Source organism: Nilaparvata lugens, chromosome 2 (genome assembly GCF_014356525.2).
Source record: "Nilaparvata lugens isolate BPH chromosome 2, ASM1435652v1, whole genome shotgun sequence".
NCBI lineage: Eukaryota > Metazoa > Arthropoda > Insecta > Hemiptera > Delphacidae > Nilaparvata > Nilaparvata lugens.
Window position 1 is genome coordinate 88,878,073 of NC_052505.1, and position 26,016 is coordinate 88,904,088.

Genomic DNA, 26,016 nt, shown 5'->3' on the forward strand with positions numbered 1-26,016 from the left:
AACCTAAATTTTGATTTGGACTGTAGTATAAATTTGAAAAGGGGAAGTTTTTGGGCTTATGTGCCTCCTCATATAAATGTAAACATAATAGTACGACTGAGAAAATTAATAAATAAATATAAACTACAAATTCAATATTTCGTTACAAATTTTCTATGCTTTTACACTCCAGAGCAAAGCTCGGTCCCCTGATATTGTTTATGGAATAGCATATTAAAATGTTGAGAAAATACAGCACCGTATGCACCCAATCCAGAACTCCAGATATCCAGAACTCATAATAATTCAGCATATCCAAAAAGTAATATAGCAGAATCAACGCTTCAAAGACTTGAAAAATCATTCAGAATAAAATACCTGATGGAAAACCGTGGTTCATATCTCATAATCTTTATAACTTGTATTAAAAAAAAAAACATAATAAATTGTGATTCGGAACAGACAAGTATGCCTAATACTTGAATGCAAGAAGGAGAATAACGTAATCAGAATAATACTTAATTCAGTTCTATCGAAGTGTGATGTATATTGGAAACTTTAAATTTGTTTATTCCACTGTATGCATGCAAACATATATTATTACAATAATACAAAAAGAAAGATTGATCTTCCTTTTTCTCAAATAAGAGATTGTCAAAGATACATAAAGAGTCATTACTATCGAAGATACATGATATTTAATAAAATTCCACTATTGATTCTTAATCTGCCAAAGAAACTTTTTAATATAGTTGTTAGTAGATGGCTAAAGAGTCAGCCTTTTTATAATCTCCGTGAATATAATGGCATCCAACCCAGATAAAATTGAAAAACGACCTAATCTTGCCACTTGTTTAATCTTGCTACCTAATCTACTTGTTTAAAATTTTGTAACATTGTTTTTGACACGCTATTCTTTGAATGACCAGTTAGAGATTTTATTATATTAAAAACATATTGTATAACTTATATAATAAATATATTATCACTATTTTAATGGATATTGTATTACTGTATCAATGTTGATTATGTTTGTGACCTTATTACGAAGCCTATCGCAATTTTTTGTTTGATGGAAAATAAAGTATTCTTATAATGGTTCCTATGCTTAGCTTCAGTTATAACCATATTAAGTAACACACCCGTATTCTATATTATTGACCTTCCAACCAAACCGATTGGATTTCTTTGGAGAATAAATGATCACAGACTGCACCCAATCTGTCAAATAATATCAATCAGCTCTCATAATGATTTTCCATGGAATCGTGGTTCAAAATAACTCTGAAAATAAGTTTCAATCTAGAAACGGAATATTTCCAATCACAATAGCACATTCACCTCTATTCTTAGAGGAGTTCAGTTTTGAGAGCTGTTGGATTGGTGGCATTTTCTTTTTCAATCGAACAGTTTGCGATGTGAGAGAAAGTGACAGCTGAAAGTAATTTCCCGAGGAGCAGTCGAAGTTCTCTGGCTTAAGTTTTCCTTCGTAGACAGATGGAAGTTCGATGATTACTTGCAAGAGGAAAGAAAAGCAAATATTCAATTCTCTGAAGGATTGATACTTGTATCATCATCAACTAAACTTGAATCTCTAGTCAATGATCAACTAATTTTGGCAGAAACGTGTCTTAAACTTAGAATTTAATAATGTATAATATACAGTTAGTATGTTTTCTATTTTTTTAGTTTTCAAATGCCTGAATTTGCAGACAATTATGCTAATCTTATTTCAACTTCCGGAATAAAATCTATCAGAGAATCTTTTTCATCAATCTCATTTTCCATGACGAACTACTGCAAGTAATAATCCGATATTGAACTATTTTTAACGACACTACAGTCTAATTTCTCTGAATATTAGTTAAAAATAGTTCAATATCGTATCGTTTTCAGTTGAAGAACATCGAAAAATACTTTTTCATTTTGGATATTTATAAAATACCGAATTTCACACCATCTTCATCACAAAGTCGCTTTATCGAAGCTCTCAAGAAATCAAAATAGCGTTAGAGTAATTTCCCTAAGCCTCCCTCAAAGTTTGAAAATCACTAGATAACAGGAAGTCAAATATCTCGGTAACCAATCAGTTTATCCATTGAATAATTATATTTTATATTCATATATTAATGCGTTTTCAAGGATCCCTTTGATCTACTGTTAATTAGAACCATATGATATTATTTCCCTTTTCATGTTAAATGGGCTTATCCAATACAAGGAGAGTCCACTAAGTCCATAAAAGTACATTTTTCAGAAAATTAATTTCTAATTTCTAACATCAATAATAATATCCTCATATAAAGTGATTTTTCACAAAATAATTTCATACTGCAAGATATCAAAAATATTATTCATTTGTTAGATAATTAATTATTTAACATTCATAGTTGACAGAATTAATTGAAAACTAATAGAAAATCAATGTTTGGAGAAATTGGAGTGCATTTTCCTTGTACGCCAACGCATAGTACCTAAAATACATTGACCTTTAGATACGTTGGGTTTATCTGATTCTGTTCATAGGCCTTATTTTTTCCTTCCAAATTGGAGAAGAGTTTCTGAGTTCATTATTCATATCCCACCGTAGATTATTATCTTTGTCAATATTGAAAAGGAATAAAATATGATAAAGTTTTATTAATATGAAAGTTTCAATTTATTAAAATTTTTCAACTCAATGATTATCAACTTTTTGATTTACAAATATTTCCGGATAATCTGTCAAATGGAATTTCAATTCCTTTGAATAGGATATTATACTCTTCAATAATGTAGTGTGATAATTATATTCACACTCATGAAAATGGCTCTAAATAATTAACACGAGACATGTTGTTCAAAAATAAATATTAAAAGGCTACTATGATTTTCAATTTCCAATTGTCTAGGAATTGAAAATATATTAGAACGAATACTACAAGGTATGAGCTGTTTCGACAATTCGACGGAGTCGTAGAGGAATCTGATCTCATCCACTTGACTACAAATTCAACCTTGATGGAATTCCCTCGTTGTTCATTACAATTCAGGAATTACTTGGAAGTCATCCCACTCCAATACGGCTTCAGTATTTTCACTGAATGGGATCTGAAATTCCTGAGACTAATTCCTCAGGGTTTAAACCAGCTTGTTCTTAGTTCTATTATCAAGAAATGGTGAGACAGCAATTCGTATAGAAGATTATATTAGTCATCCGCCTGCTCCTACAAATTTTCAATAGATCGTTTCAATGATCGTATTTTATCATCGTAGAGTTATCATAAGAACCTGGTGATTGACGGCTTCACGATACTGGATATTCTATCTAATGAATGACTGTGAAAATCAAAAAGCTACTCAATTGAATGTATCTTCAAAAAGTCTATGATAGAAATACAGTTACATACAGGAAAATAATTGTGCTAATAACAAGAAATTATTACACTCTTTGCAAATAATGTTTTCAGTTCACATGGAAACTCAATCTCTAAAAAATTATCTCGTTTTACCAATGATAGACAAGCGATCTAGCCCATGAACCTCAACAGTCCACCACAGGTTTTCCATATGATTCATTCATCAACAGTATTATGTGTAATGCTTATCTTAATATTCATTAGCTTTCTAGGGAATATTAAATATATAATATTTTTACTATATCGAAGGAAACGACATACATACACAAATTTTGAGTCTATTGCGCAGGAACTCGGATAAACACGTGAAGAAAGTGTAAAATGTGAATAAATCATCATAATTCAATTTTCAAGCAGGTATAAGAATTATCAAATAATTATATTTCCGAAACAATCCACAGTACAATCCCTGTTTCCAGCTATAGAATCCTGGTCTCTCAGCTCACAGTAGGTCAAACTGATTGTTTCTACCATGAACGTTCTCCTAGCGGAAAAATGTACTCAGTTATTTGATAACTGAACGAACGTTGTTCGAAAATATATTACCATTCAACCTTGTCAGGTTATCCAGTAAATCTTTGGAGGAGTCAGAATTACGCGTGTTGTGAACGTTGAAAAGGTAGAGCAAAGAAAATTCTTTGGAAAATCGGACGTGAAAACGTGGAAAGCGGGATTCGATGCTGTAGCTAAATCCGCCGGGAGGAAAAATGAACACTGAACAAACTGGATTGGAAAGCACAGCGGAGCTTATCTTTTCAATCTGTGTAGCTCTCTCTGTTAGCATTTTTGTTTCGCCTTTTCACCCCTACTACTCACCCCCCTCCACCCCCTTCACCAACCAACAGACCACCTCTTCGTCTATTGAGCGATAAATTGCTCAGCAAGTCGGGTCTCTCTTGTTCCAACAAACTAACGTTTCAATCAAACTCAAGGCCTTTCCAACCCAACCCACCCCACCCCACCGGTCCACTCAATCCTCAGCCAATAGCAATCTGTCAACAAATGAAAATTCAAGTGAATGTCGTCGTATCCTTCTTGTAAATCTCCGGATTTGAATTGAGCAACTCTATTCACCGGATTGTAGAGTTTTAACGGTCTGGAGTATTTGCTCCTTGATGCTCAAATTGGCTCATGTTTGTCGAGCTTCTACAAGTGGGATTCCACGATTGGATATTGTCAGTGAGAATGGCAATGATTACTAGGCCTACCGATTCAACAACACAATTTCCTAATGAAGGTGATACTGATTCCATTTCCAAGATGTAGAGATTCTTGAATATATTATAAAAAAGCCTTTTCGACCCATTAAGTAAACTATTCGAAAAGAAATTGTTGTATGATTTTCATGATTCCATTCAGAATTATAATGAATTGATCGTCAGGAATAAGTTTCATATTGTCTTCTATTTTAACGATTCATGGCAGTTTTTCATCTGAATACACAATTCTATTCAAATTGTTACAGTATGCCAGAACCTATAGTAATACCCCAATCCTATTATATTAAGCGAGCAATTTCTGTATTTTTATATCTGGTTATTTATGTTCAACGGATCTCGAAAACGGCTCTAACAATTTTCACGAAATTTGGGACATAGTAGGTTTATAATATGAAACTTCGATTGCACTAGGTCTCATCCTTGAGAAAACTCGCTGAACGACATTAGAAGGATAATTTATCCTTGGCTGAAACAGCTGAGACTTTCGTCGTCTGTGGATAGTAAAAAGTGAGCGAGTGATTCTGTGGAAAATCAAAATATCGCATCCCCGAAATTATTCATAAGCTGACGTATAACCAGCTGTGAAATATAAACTTGATCATCTTAGAGAATTGTGTTCTGTTTATCAATAAATACAAATAACGAGCGAAGCTTGGTGCCCCGATATTGATAGTGAAGTAGTAAAAATTGACCACAATTCGAATAAGAGCTTCCAATTAATCCACTTCTCCTTCTGATTGTCTTCAATTTTCAGTCAAGATTTTTGCGTGACTCCATTGTCAGTATTCGATAACGGAAAGAAAGGTGATATGAGAAAACATGAATTGACTTTCAAAGTTCAAGTGCCATTATTCTCATAGAGATCCATCTCAATTAAGTTCTCTACCGAAAAAAATCCTTTAAACCTTCAAAATAGATTCCCATGAATTGAATTTCAATTTCTATTCCACAAGTTCATTTTCAATTTCTATTCCACTCTCATTTTGTATCGTGTGGGTGCTCGTTCTCAGATTCCATTTCATCATTTCATCATCTCTCATTCATTCATCATTACAAATGGAGGCGTTCGTGTGGCACAGATTTGAACTATTACGTTGATCCGTTACGTCCGGTTGCACAAAATCAGGTTAAATTCTAATCGTTATTAATTTCACGAGAGCCAGTCAGAGAAGCATTTTTTTCATGAAGTCTTCTCTGATTGGTTGTCGTGGAAGTAATCACGATTAAAGCCGGCTATTGTGCAACCGGGCTTATATTGTCTACTCGTATAATTTCCCAGGATGCGTGACATTAGTTTGACCGCGAAAACTGTTCTTCTATAACTGTACTTAATAATAATTGTCAGTACAGTAGATATAAGCATGGAATAAGGATACACTCTTACTCGTTGTTTTTTTGTAAAATACCACTCGTTGTTCATTACTTCATGCTATAATGAATAATTTATCGGACCAAGGAGAATTTACTCCTGATATGATCGAAAAAAATGTATGGAATAATTTCAAGAAAATGATAACTAATTATTTTGAAAAGAGGTGAAATTTTTTAATTATAAATATCATTTAACGAAAATTCTAAATAATTGCTGTAAATCACCCTGAAGACTTCTGCTACTGCAGACATTGACAACAGGGTTAACAGCTAGATGGAAATTCGATGAGAACTACTATCCAAAAATTATTTGCTAGCCCTGGAATCGAACCCGGTACCTCCCAATGTATTCTCTATTTAATTCCATCTGTAAAATTTTTTAATTAGTCTCAATTTCTTGTTGGATTTATTTTTCATATGCGTGTTGTAAGCTTCACATTATTTCATGAGTGAAAGGCGGACATGGAAAGCAGACATATTTTTCGGTTTTCATCCGATGACATTGATTATTATTTAGAGACCATGATGAGATTTTCCTCCGGTAACGGCTGACATGAAGCTTTAAAAAAGGATGTTGGTGCCTGTACGTTTTAATTAGATGAGAAGCCTCCCTCGTTCGTCGAAACTCATACAGCGACTGCGCTGAGCTAGAGAAAACGATTGTTTATTCCATGACTAAGCGTTGAGAGGCGTTTGGTGTCAGTTCATAAACCGAGAATTAACTCCTTCACACGACTGTTCATTACTTAGCGACCAAAGGAGTTTTCTAGCTCATTAGGGAAGATTTCGCAGCGAGCCGCCGGCAAGGCTTCTTTTGTTCTGGCCTGTTGCAGTGCACACCTCTGCTTAATTGCCGGGGGCGGTGCAAGATGGAGGGAGCCTCACCACGTTTCTGCGTTCTCAAACGTTTCCCCGCAAATAAATTCCACTGGCAGGCACGTTCCGCCAAACAACATAATCCCACTAATAACTAAGCCGGCGTATTAGCTGTGCCAACCTCCCTATCAAATCCAACAGAAGCCTGAACATGTCGGTTGGAATTATAGCCTACAGGTTGTCCAGGCCTCATTCTGCAGTTGTGTACAGTTATTGCATAATAGAATTTCAACTGACCCTAAACAAATGAGAATGCTTCAAGAAAGGATGTTACAAAAATAAATGTTTTGAAGTGAGACGATCTGTTTCATCATTCACGAATGATTTTAAATTTGAACATCGAGCCTCATTCATATAAGAGGAAAAACACTACAAAAATCTGGTGTGGTGCACTCCCACAACTTTCCTTGCCGTTATGAAAATTGATAAACTGACGCTAGTGTTCCCGCGCATCTCAGGTCTACTTTTCTAAGATCTGAGCCAGCTGGTGACAGGGCAAATGGCGCGGCAGACACACGAAGTCTGCTATTTCTTCATAGTGAATGATTTAATAGAATCAACAGTTGCCAACAGTTTGCAATATTGAATAATCTTTTTTTCTCAAATTTCGAGCTTATTTTCAATTTTAGGTGGAAATGCTACTGAACATTAATTGTAGAGATTTTCATGCTTTTTGTAGAGATTGTAATTTTTTGTTTAAATTGTATCTGAAGCCTGATAATTGAGAATCTAAAATCGAACTTTGCATAGATGGTACAGTGCTCCTGAAATTTTTACAGATATGAGACTTGTGGCAGTTGATAGAGCTTATCAATGAATTTTGTAGGTATGAATTTGATCAAAATCGTTGGAGCCGTTTTCGAGAAAATCACGAAAAACCCTGTTTTTGACAACATTTTCGCCATTTTAGCCGCCACCTTGAATTACATTTGATCGAAAATGTTCGTGTCGGATCCTTATAGTGTAAGGACCTTAAGTTCCAAATTTCAAGTCATTCCTTTAATTGGGAGATGAGATATCGTGTACACAGACGCACATACACTCATACACACACACACACACACACACACCACACACACACACACACAACACACACACACACACACCACACACACACACACACACACACACACACACACACACACACACACATACAGACCAATAGCCAAAAACCACTTTTTCGGACTCAAGGGACCTTGAAACGTATAGAAATTTAGAAATTGGGGTACCTTAATTTTTTTCGGAAAGCAATACTTTCCTTACCTATGGTAATAGGGCTAGAAAAGTAAAAATCAATAGTGGAAAGGCAATCTGTTTAATCATTCACTTAAACATCACAGCTCACTCATATTACGTGGTTAAGTTAAAGTGGTAGAATGGACATTACTATTCAAACTCTGCTTAGTTACCTACTTATTTACTCCCGATGTCTTCACTACGGTTCTAGGATCAAGGATTTGTCCTGTTTTCTGTCATCTCCTGATCAATATCGTCAATAGAAGAGTAGAAAGAGTTGTTGCTACCGATATCAAATATAAATATATATTAGACATAACCTATTTTTACGGACATTTCATTATTTATCAAAATTTGGGAACAGAATAGTTTCGGGCTATGCCTGTTGTTCTATCCCGATCATATTTATATGATTTGTAATTATATCAACGAATAAATAAATAAATAAACTTCAACATTGAACTCTGAGAATGGTTGACTGATCTCATACGGTCCTAGAATCAAGGATTTGTCCTGTTTTCTGTCATCTACTAATCAGGGTCGTCAATAGTGGAGTAGGAAGAGATGAAAAAGATAAGTCATTCTATTCTATATTAAACTTCTACATTGAACTCTGAGAATGGTTGACTGATCTCATACGGTCCTAGGATCAAGGATTTGTCCTGTTTTCTGTCATCTACTAATCAGGGTCGTTAATAGTACAGTGGACAGAGTTGATGCTACTACCGTTATCAAATAGAAACGCCATTCTATTCTATATTAAACTTCAACACTGGACTCTGAGAATGGTTGACTTTAAAGCAAACGCACAGACTTCAGCAGACGTTTGTAGACGTTTGTTTGTCTCCATAATGTCTGCTCACGTCTGCATTCAGACTGTCTGCATACGTCTTTCTGCTGCTGTGTGTTTTCGCCTTTAATATTTAATTAGGAATGAAATACATGGATGTGGGTGAATCTGGCAGTTCAACAATCAGAGCCTGAATATTGTTATTTGAACCTCATTCTACTAAAGGTATTCCATTATTTATTCATTCAACACGTAATAATTGATATTATTCGTCCAATTTATCACTTACGGAAAGGGTTTTAGGATATGTCAATATATTACTCAAATCGGTGCCTAGAACAATGTTTGAAATATTTGGAAATGTAGGCCTTAATTGAAATAATATAGGCCTAGATTTGACTAAATTATTGACTTATCCAAGTACTCCTTCCGTGAGTGATTGAAAATATGATTATTTTTCAAAGCAAAAATAAATAAAAATACTGAACAGCCTAGCTTATCTCATAGTGTACGTTCTGTGTACAGTAAATTGTTCCAGTTCCAATCGTAAATTGTTCCATCACGTGACTAGTGCAAAATGTTCCCATGGAACGCCATTTCAAAATCGTCGGTTCAAGCTTTTGGCGCGCACATATAAAGTTGATTTACACTAAAATGTGTCGTTTACTAGCTGCGTGAATGAAGAAAGGCTGTTATGCAAACCTACCGTCTAGAAAAGTGTAAATTTATTTTATTCCATTACTCTCAATCTTTCTATCGAAAAAAATCATTTAATTAATGGTTATCAAACATCATATTGTTGGTTATGTATTCTTTGCTATGCAATGGTATAGACTTTCAGCGCATGCACAGAGAAGCAAGCAGACGACAATAATCGACCAATGAGAGCTTACATAGTTGGAACCTGTTGGAACTGTACCAGGTCGGACAATTTACCACACTTCGACTGTGGGGCAGAAAGTTGGAGCTGGAACAGGATCTGGAACAGAATCTGTCAAAATTCCTCCCATGGAACGTGGTACTTATTACTTAGTAAATTGTGAATCGGACAATTTACCACATTCCATGTACACAGAACGGGCCCATAATAATTTCTAAATTCATCAATCGAGTTTCCAAAAATTGTTAAAAACTTCTCGTTCATCAATTCTCTGTATTTATGTCCTGTATTTTCTCTTATTATGTTCATAAAATAATTCTCTTATTGTTTTGTAATCATGAAACAAATGGAAATAGAATAAAAAACAGCACTGAAAACTAGTTCAAAAAAGTATAATAAAATAATTACCCATTTTCCTTACAGTAGTGTTGTGAGTGATGTTGTGGTACTTTTCCATAATGAAAACACAAATTTGAAATTGTCAACCACTTTTTAATATTATAAGTTATTCATAATAATTATCTATTGTTCCATAATCATGAAATTATTGGAAATAAAATAAAAAACAGCACTGGAAACTAGTTCAAAAAAGTGTTCAAGTGACTATTCGAGTTACGAATGTTCTTGCTGAGTAAAAAAAACAACAGGACTCAACTCGAAAATTGATAACCGAGCTCTCCTTGACTCACGTGTACACATTGGACTCGGAAGCTCATTGATTCAAATGTTGGTGAAACGGTAGTGGGGGAAAAGGGAAGCGAGTAAATCAAATAGAGTTGATTAATGACTTTCTAATTGCCTCAAATGAAAGTTGATTTGGTGGAAGTAATTCGGAAATTGAGTTTCTCACTTTATTCTTTGTGAAAATTTGATTGATTGTAAGCAAATAGATGTTTTCTTCTAATTTGGAATGATGTGATAACGAGGAATGAGATCATCAGAGTTTTGTACATTTTTCAAACAAACTTTCCATGAACTATTCCTATAGAAAATTGACAACCATGAACTAATTGATTGATTATATTTAGAGCCGTAACTATGATAATGATGTTAGAGGCTTCATTAACGAAGCAAGCTCTGGTGAACCAATCAAAACATCTCTAATAGCTACTTCAATGATTCTGATTGGCTCATACAAAGCAACCAAAGCCTTCTCAACGAAGCATGCTCTGGTGAACCAATAAGAACGTGTCTCAAGAAGCTACTGCAATGATTCTGATTGGCTCTTACAAAACAACCAGAGCCTTGAACAGTTTTTTTAGCATTGTTAATAAATATGGCCTCCAATGTCTTCTTCTTTAACCTCTTTTAATATAACGTTGTGATATTTCCTTTGTACTCTGTACTCTTCTATAGGTCGATTTAAAATCCTCTATCCTCCGTTGAAAAGTGAACTTTGATCTGAGTGATTTAATGATAAAGTGAGCTCTTAATATGAGCATAGAGAAACAATAGCGTAAGTAGATATCCCATATGGTATAGGGCGTTTTTGTCGCAACTTTTACTGTTAACTCAAGCCGATTACAGTCGATTATTGTTCATTTCCACTCTTTTGTCCGGGTGAGAGTGTATGAACGACACAATATGAGAGACTACCAGCGTCACACAGCTTCACGGAAAAGACTACATGGACTATCGGCTTCAGATGAAAGTAAAAGTTGCGACATAAACGCCCGTATACCATGGGATATCAACTTACGCTATTGTTTCTCTATGATATGAGCTACTCTATGTCACCTTAGCAATATCCTCATAAGGCCTACCTCTAGTAATTGGAATGATAACACATCATGCTATTAAACGGTTTCCTTGATCCATAGTGACTGAAGCATTCAACAAGATCTAATTCATGACTCCAAATTTCCCTGACAGAGAATTCCACTGAGAGAATTCCTCATCATATCCCCATTAGACTTCTGATAATGAATCATAATGAATCCGAATATACGGTACCTGAGCTTTATAATTAGAGGGAAAACAAGCTAACATATGCGTGGGTTTGTGAAGAGTTTGGAATCGAACCATTAGCTTCTGACTAGAGGATTTGTTGTAACGATTTTAGGTAACGTGACTGGATTTATGAGTGCAATTGAGCAATCTCCTGGTTACAAAGTTTAATCGGATCAAGTGGCCACAATCCACAACCGCCCGCACATTCTAAAGCTGGACGCCAAACCCAAACAGCACCAGTTAATAGGACAACAACGTTATTAAGCAGCCACACTCGTGAATTAATTTCAGAGGATTATTCTACTAATCTTGAACGGGAAACAAGTACACTGTTGGAGTTAGGCTCCCAGTTTCATGACCCAATTATTTCGAAGGGACGAATAGATATTGATGTGTCAGCTACCTTCTAGAGCCACTGAATTTCCTCTACAGCAAAGTAGTGATACCTTTCTCTTCTATCATGATCTTGAGTCATTTACACTTACAAACCATCGCATCTCACACTTAGCACTCATCTTATCATCTTACAAAGCTGCGTACAGACTCTTGCACCACAAATACGCGCATTTCACTTCTCATCAGCTGATGCTATTTGCAATGGAAATTGGACTCAAATTCAAAAGTGAATAAAAACATAATTATAACCTACTCCTTGGACTAGTGTATGAATCAAAATTTGAGGAAGGAACAGTTTTGAGCTGCTGTGCCTGTTGGTCCCTTCCCAGTCATTTTAATGAATTATGTTGAGTTTATCATTGAATAAATAAATAGATGATATCTTTATTATACAGAGTGAGTCATATGTATGGGAACCCTTCAATAAATTGGAGACTGTTATAGATATAATATTGCAACTTTCAGGATGAGTTATTGGTCAAATTCTCTACCTGAGTGATCCGTGGTCTAGTGGATACAGTGCTTGCCTAGCAGCATAGAGATCCCGGGTTCGAACCCCTCTCATTACCAAAAGATTTTTAACCAGATCACTCCCGTGTTATCGGATGGAACGTTAAACAGTCGGTCCCGGCTGAAGTATGACAGTCGTAAGGCCCATTGACGGCTTAAATTATATATTCAGGTGGTGGGACCTTCCCGAAAGGGACTCCCCACCAACAAAAGCCATACGAATTTACTTTTACTCTACCTGAATTTCAACCCCTCATAAGGCGGTGACTTAGGAGTTGTAACTCGAATATTTCAAATGTAAACACCCATTGTGTGGTACATCATTTTTAAGGCCTTTTTGAAACAAGAAAGATAACATCAATTGAAATGTTCTATGATACTTTTATCAAAAAAAGCGGCTGATTGAAGTTTTAGTTCTTAAGGAAATGAGGGGTTGTAACTCGAATAATTCAAATGTAATCACCCATTGTGTTATACATAATTTCAAATGCCTTTTTAAAACTGAAAAGATAACATCAATGAAAATGTTCTATGATACTTTTATTCAGAATGGCGGCTGATTGAGGTTTTAGTTTTTAAGGAAATGAGGGGTTGTAACTCAAATATTTCAAATGTAAACACCCAATGTGTGATACATCATTTTAAAGGCCTTTTCAAAACGAAAAAAATGACATCGATTATACTTCTATCCAAACTGGCGGCTGATTGAACTTTATCAATTATTTCTTTAAAAAATAAAACTTTAATCAGCCGCCATTCTGGATAAATGTATCATAGAACATTTTTATCGATGTAATCTTTTTTTTTTATAAAGGCCTTGGAAATTATGTATCACACAATGAGTGTTGTCATTTAAAATATTTGAGTTACAACCCCTCATTTCCTTAAAAACTAAAACTTCAATCAGCCGCCATTTTGGATACAAGTATCATAGAACATTTTAATTGGTGTTATCTTTCTTGTTTTAAAAAGGCATTTGAAATAATGTATCACACAATGGGTGTTTACATTTAAAATATTCAAGTTACAACCCCTAAGTCACCCCTTATGAGGGTTTGAAATTCAGTTGTAGATCAAAAGTTAGAGTATTTGACCAATAACTAACTTATCCTGAAAGTTACAGTATTATAATCTACAACAGTCTCCAATTTATTGAAGGGTTCCCATACATATGACTCACTCTGTATATGTATTCGTACAGAGACAGTAAGATACATATATATAATAAGCAGAGCTTCACCTTCAGCTGATGGGAAGTGGAATACGCGTGTTCGTGACGCATAAGTCTGTACGTACTCTTCATCTCACACATCGTATTGTCATCCTCAATATTTACACAACATTCTTTACACATAATTAAGTTCCTCAAATAATTGTTGAATCATACTTGTGTCCTTTACCACGTCATTGCCTCACCTTGTCAAATATTCCTGTGAAGTTATACTTGGTTCCAAAAAAATTCAACAAAATGAACCTTGGGGGGATCGCATTGGATAAGAGTATTTTTGCATGTGCAAGGTTGGTCATGCACGAGTCAAAATCTGGAAAGAGCAATAGGGAGACTCACACTAAATGTGTGCACTTGCTGGTTGCGTTCAGTCTTCAGTGTGAACAGCTACAGACAAATCACAACGTGTTTCAATATGTTCTTTCCAGATTTTGTTTTTCGGCTCATGCATAATCTGTCGTGCACTTGCACATACATACATTCAATGTGATCATACTATCAAGTATGAGAATTGCTAATTCTCAAGGGGAGATGTGATCAATTACAATACTATTCAAATAGAACTGAATTTCCATTGAAGGTTGGTTGATTCCAACTAATACATGGTTTATTTTCTGTTCACAGATCATGCTGTTATTCCAAGTGCTATTTGCTGGTCTATTGCTGGTTACTGCATCTAAAGCCAAAATAGGTGAGTGAAAATACATTATGCTACTTAGATTTTGTGAGAGAATTAGACAACATTTTACTAAATGGAGAATACACATAACCTATTTTTTCTGGACTATTCCAATGAACCGAAATTCGAGGGAGGTACAGTTTTGGGCTGTGCCTGCTGATCCTCCACAAATTATATTGAATAGTAATTTTGCATCATTGAATAAATAAAAAAGGAAAAGAACATATATATGTAATTCTACAAAAGACGAAGTAGTAAGTAGAAAAAATGAAGAGAGAAAGGAAATAGGGAACCAAAAATACTACAGTATTTTTCAAAGTTGAATTAATTTTTTTCATTGAGTAATTCATTTGGTAGGAACTGAGTACAAACAGAACGGTATCGATCGATATGCAGATTTCAGCTTGCCATCGACCTCCCTTAATATCAATAATATAATTTCTATCCATATCTATGGCTCCAAAAGTTTCCATCATTGCATAGTTAATGTGTCATTGATCTCCACAGCGACTTACTATAGTCAGGTCCACGTTATAATTGCAGTGTTCAATAAGTAATGATATTTCTATTCTTGTCTATCATTCAACGAAGTGGAATTCTCTTTCTCGCTTTGCACTGTTGCCAGATCGTCTTTTAACAATGTAGAATTAATAATCAATTGACTAAATATTTCTTCTTGATTATGAAAATTCACAAAAATATAATTTCTTGCTTAATAAAATATAATTGACTATTTTAAACGAGAATGAACAGTTGATATTACATCAATAAACCTGTATCAGCTATCGTCTATAGAAGGCATTGAAAAGACAGAGGTTCGGCAACGTTGTTCTGCTATCTTTCTCCACTGCCATCATACCCCACTATAGTATTGTGTTCTCACCTTGAAGCTGAAATCTACATAATCAACCTGACCGTAACGGGTTGTACCCTTACTCTAAAAATCTTATTTCTTTCTAAAACCTCAAAAAATGTTCCACGATTTCTGATTTTTTTTGTATCCAATCATAAGCTGCGTACAGATATACGCGCCTCCAACCCGCTCCGCCCTCGTTCCGACATCGCTCCGCAATCGCTCCGCCCCCGCTCTGCAGTCGCACCGATCATGAACGTTACAGTAGATGTTAGCTCTTCTCGCGTTCCACTCATGCTCCCCGGTCGATCATCAATCGCTCTGCTCGAGTGACGTTCGGTTGCGGAGCAGAGCGAAAGTCTGTACGCACCTATAGAATGGCGTCAAATGATGGAGGTGCCATCTAATTAACCGTTAAGCCGCAAGTACAGTGCATGAGTTCATTCAAAAAATGACAATTTTGGTGAACAAAAATTATGATCAATAAGTATCAAAGCACCCGCAGCTCACTCATACTGGCGTTGTTAGCCGTTCATGCAGTGAGTAATAATGAAAAAGTCGCCATTCAGCATCCACTGTACCTGCATCTCATTACGGAACCAATGCAGGCAGCACACCTACAAAACCAGCGCCGTAAATATTTTTAATAGCTCTAATGGGACAAGAAACCGTATTTTTCCTACTCCCATTCAACTCTATCCATTGTTCTGCCCTGTAATTGAAACTCGAGGTGCATTGTTCACCCGCTTTACATTCAAACTGTATATTGTTCACACTAATAAGGGCTTGATTCAATCTCCACACAGAATAGGATACTCGATGTCTCTCTTGTGAGCGGCTCTGCCTCTAGTGCTGCTATTTGCTATTCACCAACTTGGCATCTCGTTATCGTACCCAGGCCTGTCTATTCACGTATTATTGAATTCCTCGTTGAAATTTTGTCCGTTTGTATCCGATATCATGTCTAGTCAAGAATTTGAAAACTCATAATTTCTATTGATATACGATTTCCCCTCACAATCCGAAACTGACGTGAGTAGACCCTGGATGATGAAGAGAAGATGGTTCTGGATTGCAAAAGTGATTCAAATTCAAAACATCAACAGTTCAACAGAATTAAACTCGTTCTACTACCGTGAATCGTGACTTCTACGTTTAAAGCCGTGTCCACACTGAACAAATGTTCTACAAACATGTTTGTTGAAACAGTTTGGGCAAATTTTATTATGTTTGACAAACAATGTTTGCCTGTGGGCCAGTGTGGACGCGTCACTAAACAAAATTTTTCAAGTGGGGAGAACAGGTTTTATGTTTTACAGATGTTTTACAGCTGTTAGCACTGAAATTTTTTGGAAAAACAGTAACTTGATTTTGACAAACAATGATTGTCCAAACTTTTAAAAATGTTTATCCCTGAGCTCCTCAACAAACATGTTTGCCGAACATGTATGTCCAACATTTGTGTGGACACGGCTTCAAGTGAATCTACTTTAATTAAATTTCTACTAATAAACAAATTATTGACAATCAATTATTATTGTACGAAAATCCCAATTAAATGCTGTAAATCACCCCGAAGACTTCTGCTTCTGCAAATATTGAAAACCCGGTAAACAGCTAGATGGAAATTCAATGAGTGCTCCTATACAAAAATTATTAGTCAGCCCAGGAATTTGACTGACAAATAAAAATTTTGTCATTGACAATATGTCACATTCACAGCCAGTCTAGTGCAAAGCTAGATAATAAGCGATAACTAGCTATAAGCGTTGTTTTAGGGCTCGACAGTTTGAGAATTCTTTCCATAGATGAGATAGAACTCTCAGTTCAAGATCATATTTGGCGTTTTTCAGGCGTTCTCAGACGACGTTTTCAGAGACGGCAGGGCATTCTATTGACTGATTGGGTTGGCACCTGAAAGCGTCTCAAAAACCCCCTAATATGGTCTCACTCTCGAAAACTTCAATTTTTAGTTAAATTACTATTTCTCATCTTCCCACCGTACAACTACTTCGTGATGTTTTTTCATTATCTTTTCCTTTGTAGGGAGTTTCATTTAATTATCTATTTTATTATCATTAAACGAAAATCCTAATTAAATGCCGGTAATCTCCACTTCCACATGCTTTCCATCCACCATGCTTATATTCATACCTTATGTGAATTGCTTCACAGCATACACTGTATGAATGTAGTATCATAAATTATCTTTCGTATCTTTCATTGTATTACCATTCATTTATCATTTTTTACACGTTCAATTTGTAAAGTAGTTTTCTTCAATGGTAGTGAAGACTGATTTGGGGGTAATGCCTTTAGTCTTCCTTGTCATTGTAGATAAATAAATGAATAAATGAATAAATTACCCCGAAGACTTCTGCTAGCCTACTACATAATTATATTGACAACAGCTAGATCGAAATTCGATGAGCGCTCCTATACAAAAATTATTTGTCAGCCCGGGAAGCTATGAAGCTTTCCATCTGGAGCTCTATTTCTCTTTCTAAACCTTCAATTCAGCAGAGCGAGAATCAACCCTCTTAACTTATCAATGGGATAGATCTCAAATCAAATTTGAATAAAGTCTCAATATAGAATTACAAACGAATATGTTGAATGCAGAACGGGAAAGAATCTCATATATGCTTGATAGTAGAAAATGAATTATAATATTGGAAGCATTCAGGAACGTGTGAGAAAACAATAACAAAATTTTATATCCGACCCAATCTCTCACATATTGCCACAAACAATTTATCGCAAATATTTGTTTCTCTTGGTGATATATGTATGACATTCGAGCAGTGAATGTATAGCTTAATTTTCTTGGTGAGGTTTCGAAGGCCTTTGGTTGTATGTAGCTTTAAAGTGAAGCTCCAATGAATTAAAAGAGTTCCAACGAAGGCTACAACCTTTCCTGGTAAGGCTTTGGAGGAGAAGCTTTGAAGCGGAATGCCAATGGATCAAGAGAGTTCAAACGAAGGTGAGATTTTGCAGTTGAGTTTCAATGAATCTTCCTCCTCACAGTGAATGAACAAAAATGATTTCTGAACGTATGCTGATGTTTGTGAATGGAGATTGAATGATAACACGAAAGAATTCAGTTTTTGTGTGTGGAACTTGCGAGACCCACGCATACTTTTGAAAGTCGCAAGTAGAGAGCTGAGAAGAAAGGTGGAATATTCAATGTGTCATGAGATCTAGTCAGATGCACCTGCAGTCTCCCACGTTTACGTGAACTTTAAAAATGTCGTGTAAGTTTTAGAGGCATGCTTCGTTTGTTTCACCGTGCTTTTCTCGTTCAGAAGGAACTACGCTAATGCTCGTTCGACGTTTCATTGATCAATAGCACGATGCAAATATGTATGCCAATTCACGGTTTCTCATTGCAAGATTATACAATCATTTTCTATAGTATTACAAAAGTATAATTACAATATAATATTCCAATACATGGAAGAGTGGGTGATCCAAAACATTAATGTTCTTCCCACTTGAGATGTTCCGATGCAGGATTATGTGTGGTTGTAATGGATCCTTCCATTCTTCTTATAGCATTACAAATTGAGGCGGTATACGGAAAAGGGTACATAGAACTATATGCCTTTTTTCCGGAGATTGCTTTATTAAATCGGCCATCATTTTCTGCATATAACCTGAAAATCTCGAAAAAATTTTGAAAACTGATGTTGGTACAAGTGTTTATAAACAGCTGTGTCAAGGATTTGGTGGAAATTTGGAAATTTGGTGGTCAGTGAGACTATTGCACCCTTTGTTTCTGTCAAAACCATCATCAAAGTCAAATAAGTTCACTATCATGAAATATGTTATTATGAAGATAAAACAAGAAGTTTAAATTCCTAAATAATGGAGACAAAAACAGAATTGAGAACTATTTAAGTACAGAATGATTGAGACCTATGCAGCCTACTATGCATATTACAATATTGATTTTTTTCAAATAAATATTAATTTATAAAAATGATTGAAAACTTTTTTATATCTATGTATATAACTTTTAAATCTGAGAGAGATATGGCATTCAGCTTTAAATAACATGTTTTCTAGTTGATCAAACTCAAATTTGTACAAAATAAATTTGTCTTTGGAAAAAGGGAACATACAAGCAACTTTTCAAACATATTTATTGGAATAAATTAGAAATATAATCATGTATCATTCTTGATCAACACGCTATCAATATAATGAATTTTGATTTGGTACTAACAGAATTTTCAATTCAATTATAAAATACATTGATCTATCCAAACTAAAAACTTAAATGCGATTTTCTCAAAACAAAATTTTGCTCTATGTGCCCTTTTTCCGTATACCGCCTCAATTTTAAATTCAGATTTTTATATTTATCCGACACGGATAAACACAGGGGGTTCAAATACAGGAAAAATATAATCAAAATACTTCAGTTACAAATACAATATAACAGGCTGCATGGTGGCATGTGCTGAATAGAATGGTGGAGAGAAAATACCCAGCCAACTATGGTTTCCCATGTAATAGACAATTTGGACTGTCATTGTCATTGACTGTGAATCCTGAATAGAACCAGCCGCAAAGGGTGACCGGAACTTTGGGACCAAGAATTTTGGGACCAGCGAGGAAAACGAGGAACCCTTGTCAGAACTCATTGGTCCCAAAAAGTATTGGTCCCAGAAAGTACTGGTCCCAAAGTTCCTAGGACCGTCGCAAAGCACTTCTTCCCGACTTTTCCATTCATTTTGAAGTAGTTCAGGATGCAAATCCATTGAATTTCAGATTCATTTCTCGCTCAAATTCTCATTTTATAGATTGGCAATTGACATTTCATGAAGATTACTCTGGTTGTAATAATTTATAACAATATGATCAATTTCTATAAGAGGTGTAGAATGTATATCCATTTTGGAATAATTAAGAATGGTATAATCTATAAAAAACTCATAGTTGGAACTATTTTATTCACGAGAGCGTTTGGATATTAGGACTCATTATTCCGTTAGTTGAAAGTTGACGCCATTGGAAGTTACTCGGCGATGAGTAGTTACACTGCCACTTCAACCTATCAATTTATTTATTTATTCATTTACAATGCAAATGACATTAATGTAATAACATTGGTAGATAAAATAATAAGGTAGTCTTGGTGCTATTTCACTTCCAAATTTAGAGGAGGTTAATTTTAGTAAGATAAGGTTAGAATTTCACGTGTAGAATTTTATAGAATCTTAGTCCAAAATAAACATGAAAACTATAAATTTTGAATTTAGATGGCTTGAATTAATAAATTGATTAGAAATACCCCACTCAATTACCACTTGTAACGAATAATATTGAGTTATTTAAGAAAATTTTGGAACCATTGAAGAATCCCAAACTTGTGAACACAAAGAATTGAAAATTCAAGCTAGAATTGAACTGTTCATTAACCAAAGTATTAGATTGCAGTCAAATTACAAGGGGAAAAACCCTGCCATGGAGTCAGAACGCTCTAGAACAACGTTTTGATAATTTGCTGGGATATGGATTGTGTATTAATTTGAAGAACTAAATAATCCGAATTACTTGAAACATTATTTTTTGTTTCCTGTTGCTAAGAAGAAACAGGGGATATAATTTGATTTTTGAAATCATTCCTGCTCTCTTGGAATTCTAGAAAAAAAATCGACGTAAACAAACGATAATAACTCCATTCCACTCTCTTATGAAACAAAATACTAAGAACCACTATCGTTGGATGCGGTTAGTGGATTCCGTGAGGATCCATACAATAGTGACGCTATGACGGTACCGAGTCAAGAAGAAAACTTATAAAAATCTGAAAGGACAAGCTTACAATGGATGGATGAGGACTTGCGGTGTGAAACAATCTGCAATATTTCATTATTTGTTCTAATGAAATAATGCTTACTTTGGAATGCCCTCACTCTGCAGCTGAAGAAATCCAAGATTAAATTCGGTCGCCTGAAGAATGAGTGAGGAGAGTGGAAGGTGGTGGGAGTGGGAGGAGAAGGAGAAGGAGAAGAAGGAGGAGGAGTAGAGGAGGAAAACGAGTGAGAGAGAATAAGAAGGAGAAGGAGGAGGAGTGATGGAGGAGGACGAGTGGTAGAGGGAAAGGAGGATAAGGGGTAGAAGGATGAGGAAGGGGAGAAGGAGTGGAGGAGGATGGCGAGGATGAGAAAGGGGAGGAGGTAGAGGAGGAGGAGTAGTGGAGGAGGACGAGTGATTGAGGAGAAGAAGGAGGATTGGCGGAGTAGGACTAGTGTTAGAGGGAAAGGAGGAGTAGGAGGGGGAGGATGAGGAGGAGTAGGGGTAGGAGAAGGAGGTAGAGGAGCAGAAGAAGAGGAGTAGAGTAGGAGGACGAGTGGGAGAGGAGAAGGAGGAGGAGGTGGATGATGAGGAGGGACGAGGAGAAGGAACAGGTGGAGGTGATGGAGGACTAGGAGGAGGAGGAGAATTGGAGAAGGAGGAGGAGAAGAAGAGGAGGAGAAAGAGGAGGAAGAGGAGGAGAAGAAGGAGGTGGTCGAGTGGGATAGGAGAAGTAGGAGGTGTAGTGGCGGAGGAGAGAAGGAGGAGGTTGAGGGGTAGAAGAAGGGGGAAGAGGAGAAGAGGATGAGAAGGAGGAGGAGAAGTGGAGGGAGGAGGAGGAAGAGTGGGAGAGGAGAAGAATGAGTAAGTGGATGAGGAGGAGTATGAGGATGAGAAGTAGGAGGAATAGGACTATGAGCAGGAGGAGGAGTAGGAGGATGAGGAAGAGGTGTTGGGAGGATAAGAAGGAGGAGGAAAAGGTTTGAGGAGGATGAGGAGGAGGAGGAGAAGGAGGTGGAGTATGAGCAGGAGGATGGATATATTCTCTTGTTTCGACGCTCATTTTCTTCACGTCTTGAGAAGCTTTCAACAATCCAACTGTCTGTCCCTCTCTAACCCGCACTAATACCAAGACTCGTCTCACATGAATGGAGGATAACAAGAACTCAATTTTTGAAGAATGAGTCGACAGAGGCGACCATTTGGCGTCGAAATGAAAGAGAAAGAGGGAGTGATGAAGAATGGGATGTGAGACGTTGCGGTGAGGAGGAAATAAGAATAATTGGGAGGATTGGACGGAAAAGAAGAGAGATAAACAACAGAAAAGAAGAGAGAGGAACAAGATGAAAGAAGAGTGAGAAACAAGATAAATGAAGGGAGTGTAACAACAGAGTAGAAGAGAGAAAAACAAGAGAAAAGAAGAGAGAGAAACAAGAGAAACAAGGGAAAAAGATAGAAAGAAACAAGAGAGAAGAAGAGACCGAAAAAAGAGAGAAGAAGAGAGAGAAACAAGAAAGAACAAGAGAGAACAAGAGAAAAGAAGAGACCGAAACAAGAGAAAAGAAGAGAGAGAAACAAGAGAAATGAAGAGAAAGAAACAAGAGAGAATAAGAGAGAGAAACAAGAGAAATGAGGAGAGAGAGACAAGAGAAAAGAAGGGAGAAAAACAAGAGAAAAGAAGAAGAGAAAACAAGAGAAAAGGATAGAAAGAAACAAGAGAAAAGAAGAGACCGAAACAAGAGAGAAGAAGAGAAAAGAAGAAGAGAGAGAAACAAGAGAAAAGAAGAGACCGAAACAAGAGAAAAGGAGAGAGAGAAACACGAAAAATGGAGAGAAAGAAACAAGAGAAAATAAGAGAGAGAAACAAGAGGAAAGAAGAGAGAAAACAAGAGAGAAGAAGAGAGAGAACAAGAGAAAAGAAGAGAGAGAAACAAGAGAAAATAAGAGAGAGAAACAAGAGAAAAGAGACGATGAAAAAATGCTTGAAGAGGTAGGAGCAGGACAACACTAGTGGCAGCAGAGAATGCAGGTGAAGAATAGATAAGATAAGATTGTCGGGACACTGTAGAAAACAGAGTATCAAATTAAATCTTTATTTGTCCCAAATACAGAATTGAGATAGCAATGGTTATGGAAGAAAATCGTAGCAACCAGAATAAGATGGAGAATGAAAGACGATTAAGAAGAGAATAAAAATTTTCTCTTCTTTCAAACAGTGGATTAGGCTATTGCCTGTTCCGACTAACATTTAGCCTGTAATTAGAATAAAGAAAAGTATAAATTAACAACATCAATATAATCTAATCTAATGACATCATTATCATCATAAGCAGCACTATAATCTACTGTTTCTTATTTTATAATAAGTAATAATCATTGCCATCTTTTACGTGGCCTGCCTATGTCTCTTTTGCCTACCGGTTTATACTTGGACATTTTAAAATTTAGATGTATAAAAAGGGAAGCTCCTGCAAGTTGAATGAGAGATGACAAGGATTTTGAATAGGAGAGTGGAAGGAAGAAGTGGAGAGGAAGATAACAGTAGTAGTCGAGAAGAAAATCGTGGAAGAGCGTGGTGGATGAGAGAGCGGATGAAGATGGAGCTATAGAGATGTATAAAAGGGAAGGAGGAGGGATTGGAAGACCACAGATCACTACAATAGATAGATAAAAAAGTATCATAAGCTTTAGATAGAACATGGATGAAAACTAATTGCATTTTATTACAAAAGTGAAAGTTAGAGTAAAGAATAGAGAGAGAATCAAAAGTGCTAGATAATATAGAAGTATCGAAAGATGAGGAAGAATAAGAATAAGATAAGAAGAAGAAGAAGAAGAAGAAGAAGAAGAAGAAGAATAAGAAGAATAAGAAGAAGAGAAGAAGAAGAAGAAGAGAAGAAAAGAAGAGAAGAAGAAGAAGAAGAAGAAGAAGAAGAAGGAGAAGAAGAAGAAGAAGAAGAAGAGAAGAAGAAGAAGAAGAAGAAGAAGAAGAAGAAGAAGAAGAAGAAGAAGAGAAGAAGAAGAAGAAGAAGAAGAAGAAGAAGAAGAAGAAGAGACTGGCGCCGAGTATTCATTGGTTGCTCTCATTTAACTACAGAAGGCCACCCAAGACAGTCGGCTGCAGCAGAGGCAGAAGTAGCTGGCATTCATTTGCTCTGGCAAAATTTCAATATCGCAGCGCTGTGAAGAACGCGCTATATTGCAATAGAAACGGCTTGGCCGAGACATGCTTTCAATAACAAGTAGTAGAATTATTTCCCAGTAAGCCATTGTTAGCAAACTGAATCCAACTCGAAAAGCAGTCAGCCCTCAAAACAGATAAACAATACTTTCACTGTCGGATTGGAATAATTAATTACCTCACTCATCAACGATGCTAAGGTATTTTGATTATATGGTGACAAGATAATTGGAGATTCAGAGAATGTAAGGACGTGCTTATCTTTTTCTCTCCCGATTAAATAATTAATTATTAGGAGAGCAAGAGAAATTTTTTTGGATTAGCTGAATAATATTTTGTAAACTTGGAATATAGCCGGGATCATCAATATCAAAGTAATCTGTGAGAAGTTGTGATAATTGTTGTAAATCATACTTTTGATTGTCACTCAATAATGAAATTATTGGTCGATTGAATAGAAATCAGAATCTAGTGACTAGAAATTAGGGATGGGTATCGAAGACAAAACATCGATGTTTTTTTCTCCTGAACATCGATAAGTGAAAAACATCGAACAGTAAACATCGATGTTTTTAAACATCGATATTTTAAACATCGACGTGTTGCTGTACATTTCACGGAAGACTATTATATCCTTAGAGTAACTCAGATAGTGAAATCAATTTCCTTTTTTATGTACATGTAAAAGGAAGGGACAGAGCTTTAAAAAGTAGTTAACAATGAAGGAATATTATGATTGGCAGCGACGAAACTGTAAGTAAATAAATTGTTTGTGGTTGTAGGTAATCAGACTCTACGTTATCAACGGAGATTGTTATTTAATCGAATATAAAAAAGAAAATCCAATAATAGTTGAGTCAGAAACCTCTCGGGATACCTCGAAGATTCTGTCTTAGGATTTCATCCTAAGCTAATTTTAGCAATCATTGTTACATAGTCGTATTCATTCAATACCTGATATATTTATCTTATATTTTATATTTCATATACCTGTTTTATTTAGGAAATGAGAATGAATAGAGGTGTTTTTTATGGCTATCTACACTCCATACAATACGAGGACCTCTATTCCAGAGCAAGATTAATAATTGATATTAACGTATGTTGAGGAAAGCACTTGTAATAAGAAAATTCTTTCTCCTAAGAAACGAAAAATCTGACCTCTTATTCAATTCTAAATAGGTATCTAACCTTGACAAGGCCACAGTTAAGTAAATCCTCAAGAGTATCCAACAGTCTCACATAAAAAATACAGAGATCCTGATTAAAAATCCTTTTTGTTGGGAAAAACATCGAATGACCGATGTCTAGTAAAACCATCGATAAGTGAAAAACATCGAACAGTAAACATCGATGTTAAAAGCATCGATGTTGATGTTGAAACATCGATGTTTCTAAACATCGATGTATCGATACCCATCCCTACTAGAAATACTATGGTGAGGTCCACTCTATAATGGCAGTGTACAAAGATAGAAGAACAACGTTGCCGAGTTGACTCCATTTTGCCACTGAGTGTAAACAGCTGTTACTCAATTCATCCCATTGAATTTGATGTAATATTAGTTTCCATTTCCTTGATAAAATAATCAAAATTTGTAAGTCAAATCAATAAAATTCATCAATGAAATATCTTTTTTCATGATATGATTCGAAACTTTGCT

The 26,016-nt window shown here is 35.7% G+C and overlaps 1 protein-coding gene across 1 annotated transcript in view; it reads left to right on the forward strand.

The window, feature by feature from the left end:
• LOC111062258 (acid sphingomyelinase-like phosphodiesterase 3b) overlaps positions 1-26,016 on the forward strand; it is a 320,678-nt gene that overhangs the window by 157,061 nt on the left and 137,601 nt on the right. Inside the window, exon 2 of the mRNA XM_039422033.1 lies at positions 14,459-14,525. Coding sequence (XP_039277967.1) covers positions 14,462-14,525 — 64 coding nt within the window. The 5' untranslated portion in view covers positions 14,459-14,461. The remainder of the gene's footprint in view (positions 1-14,458; positions 14,526-26,016) is intronic.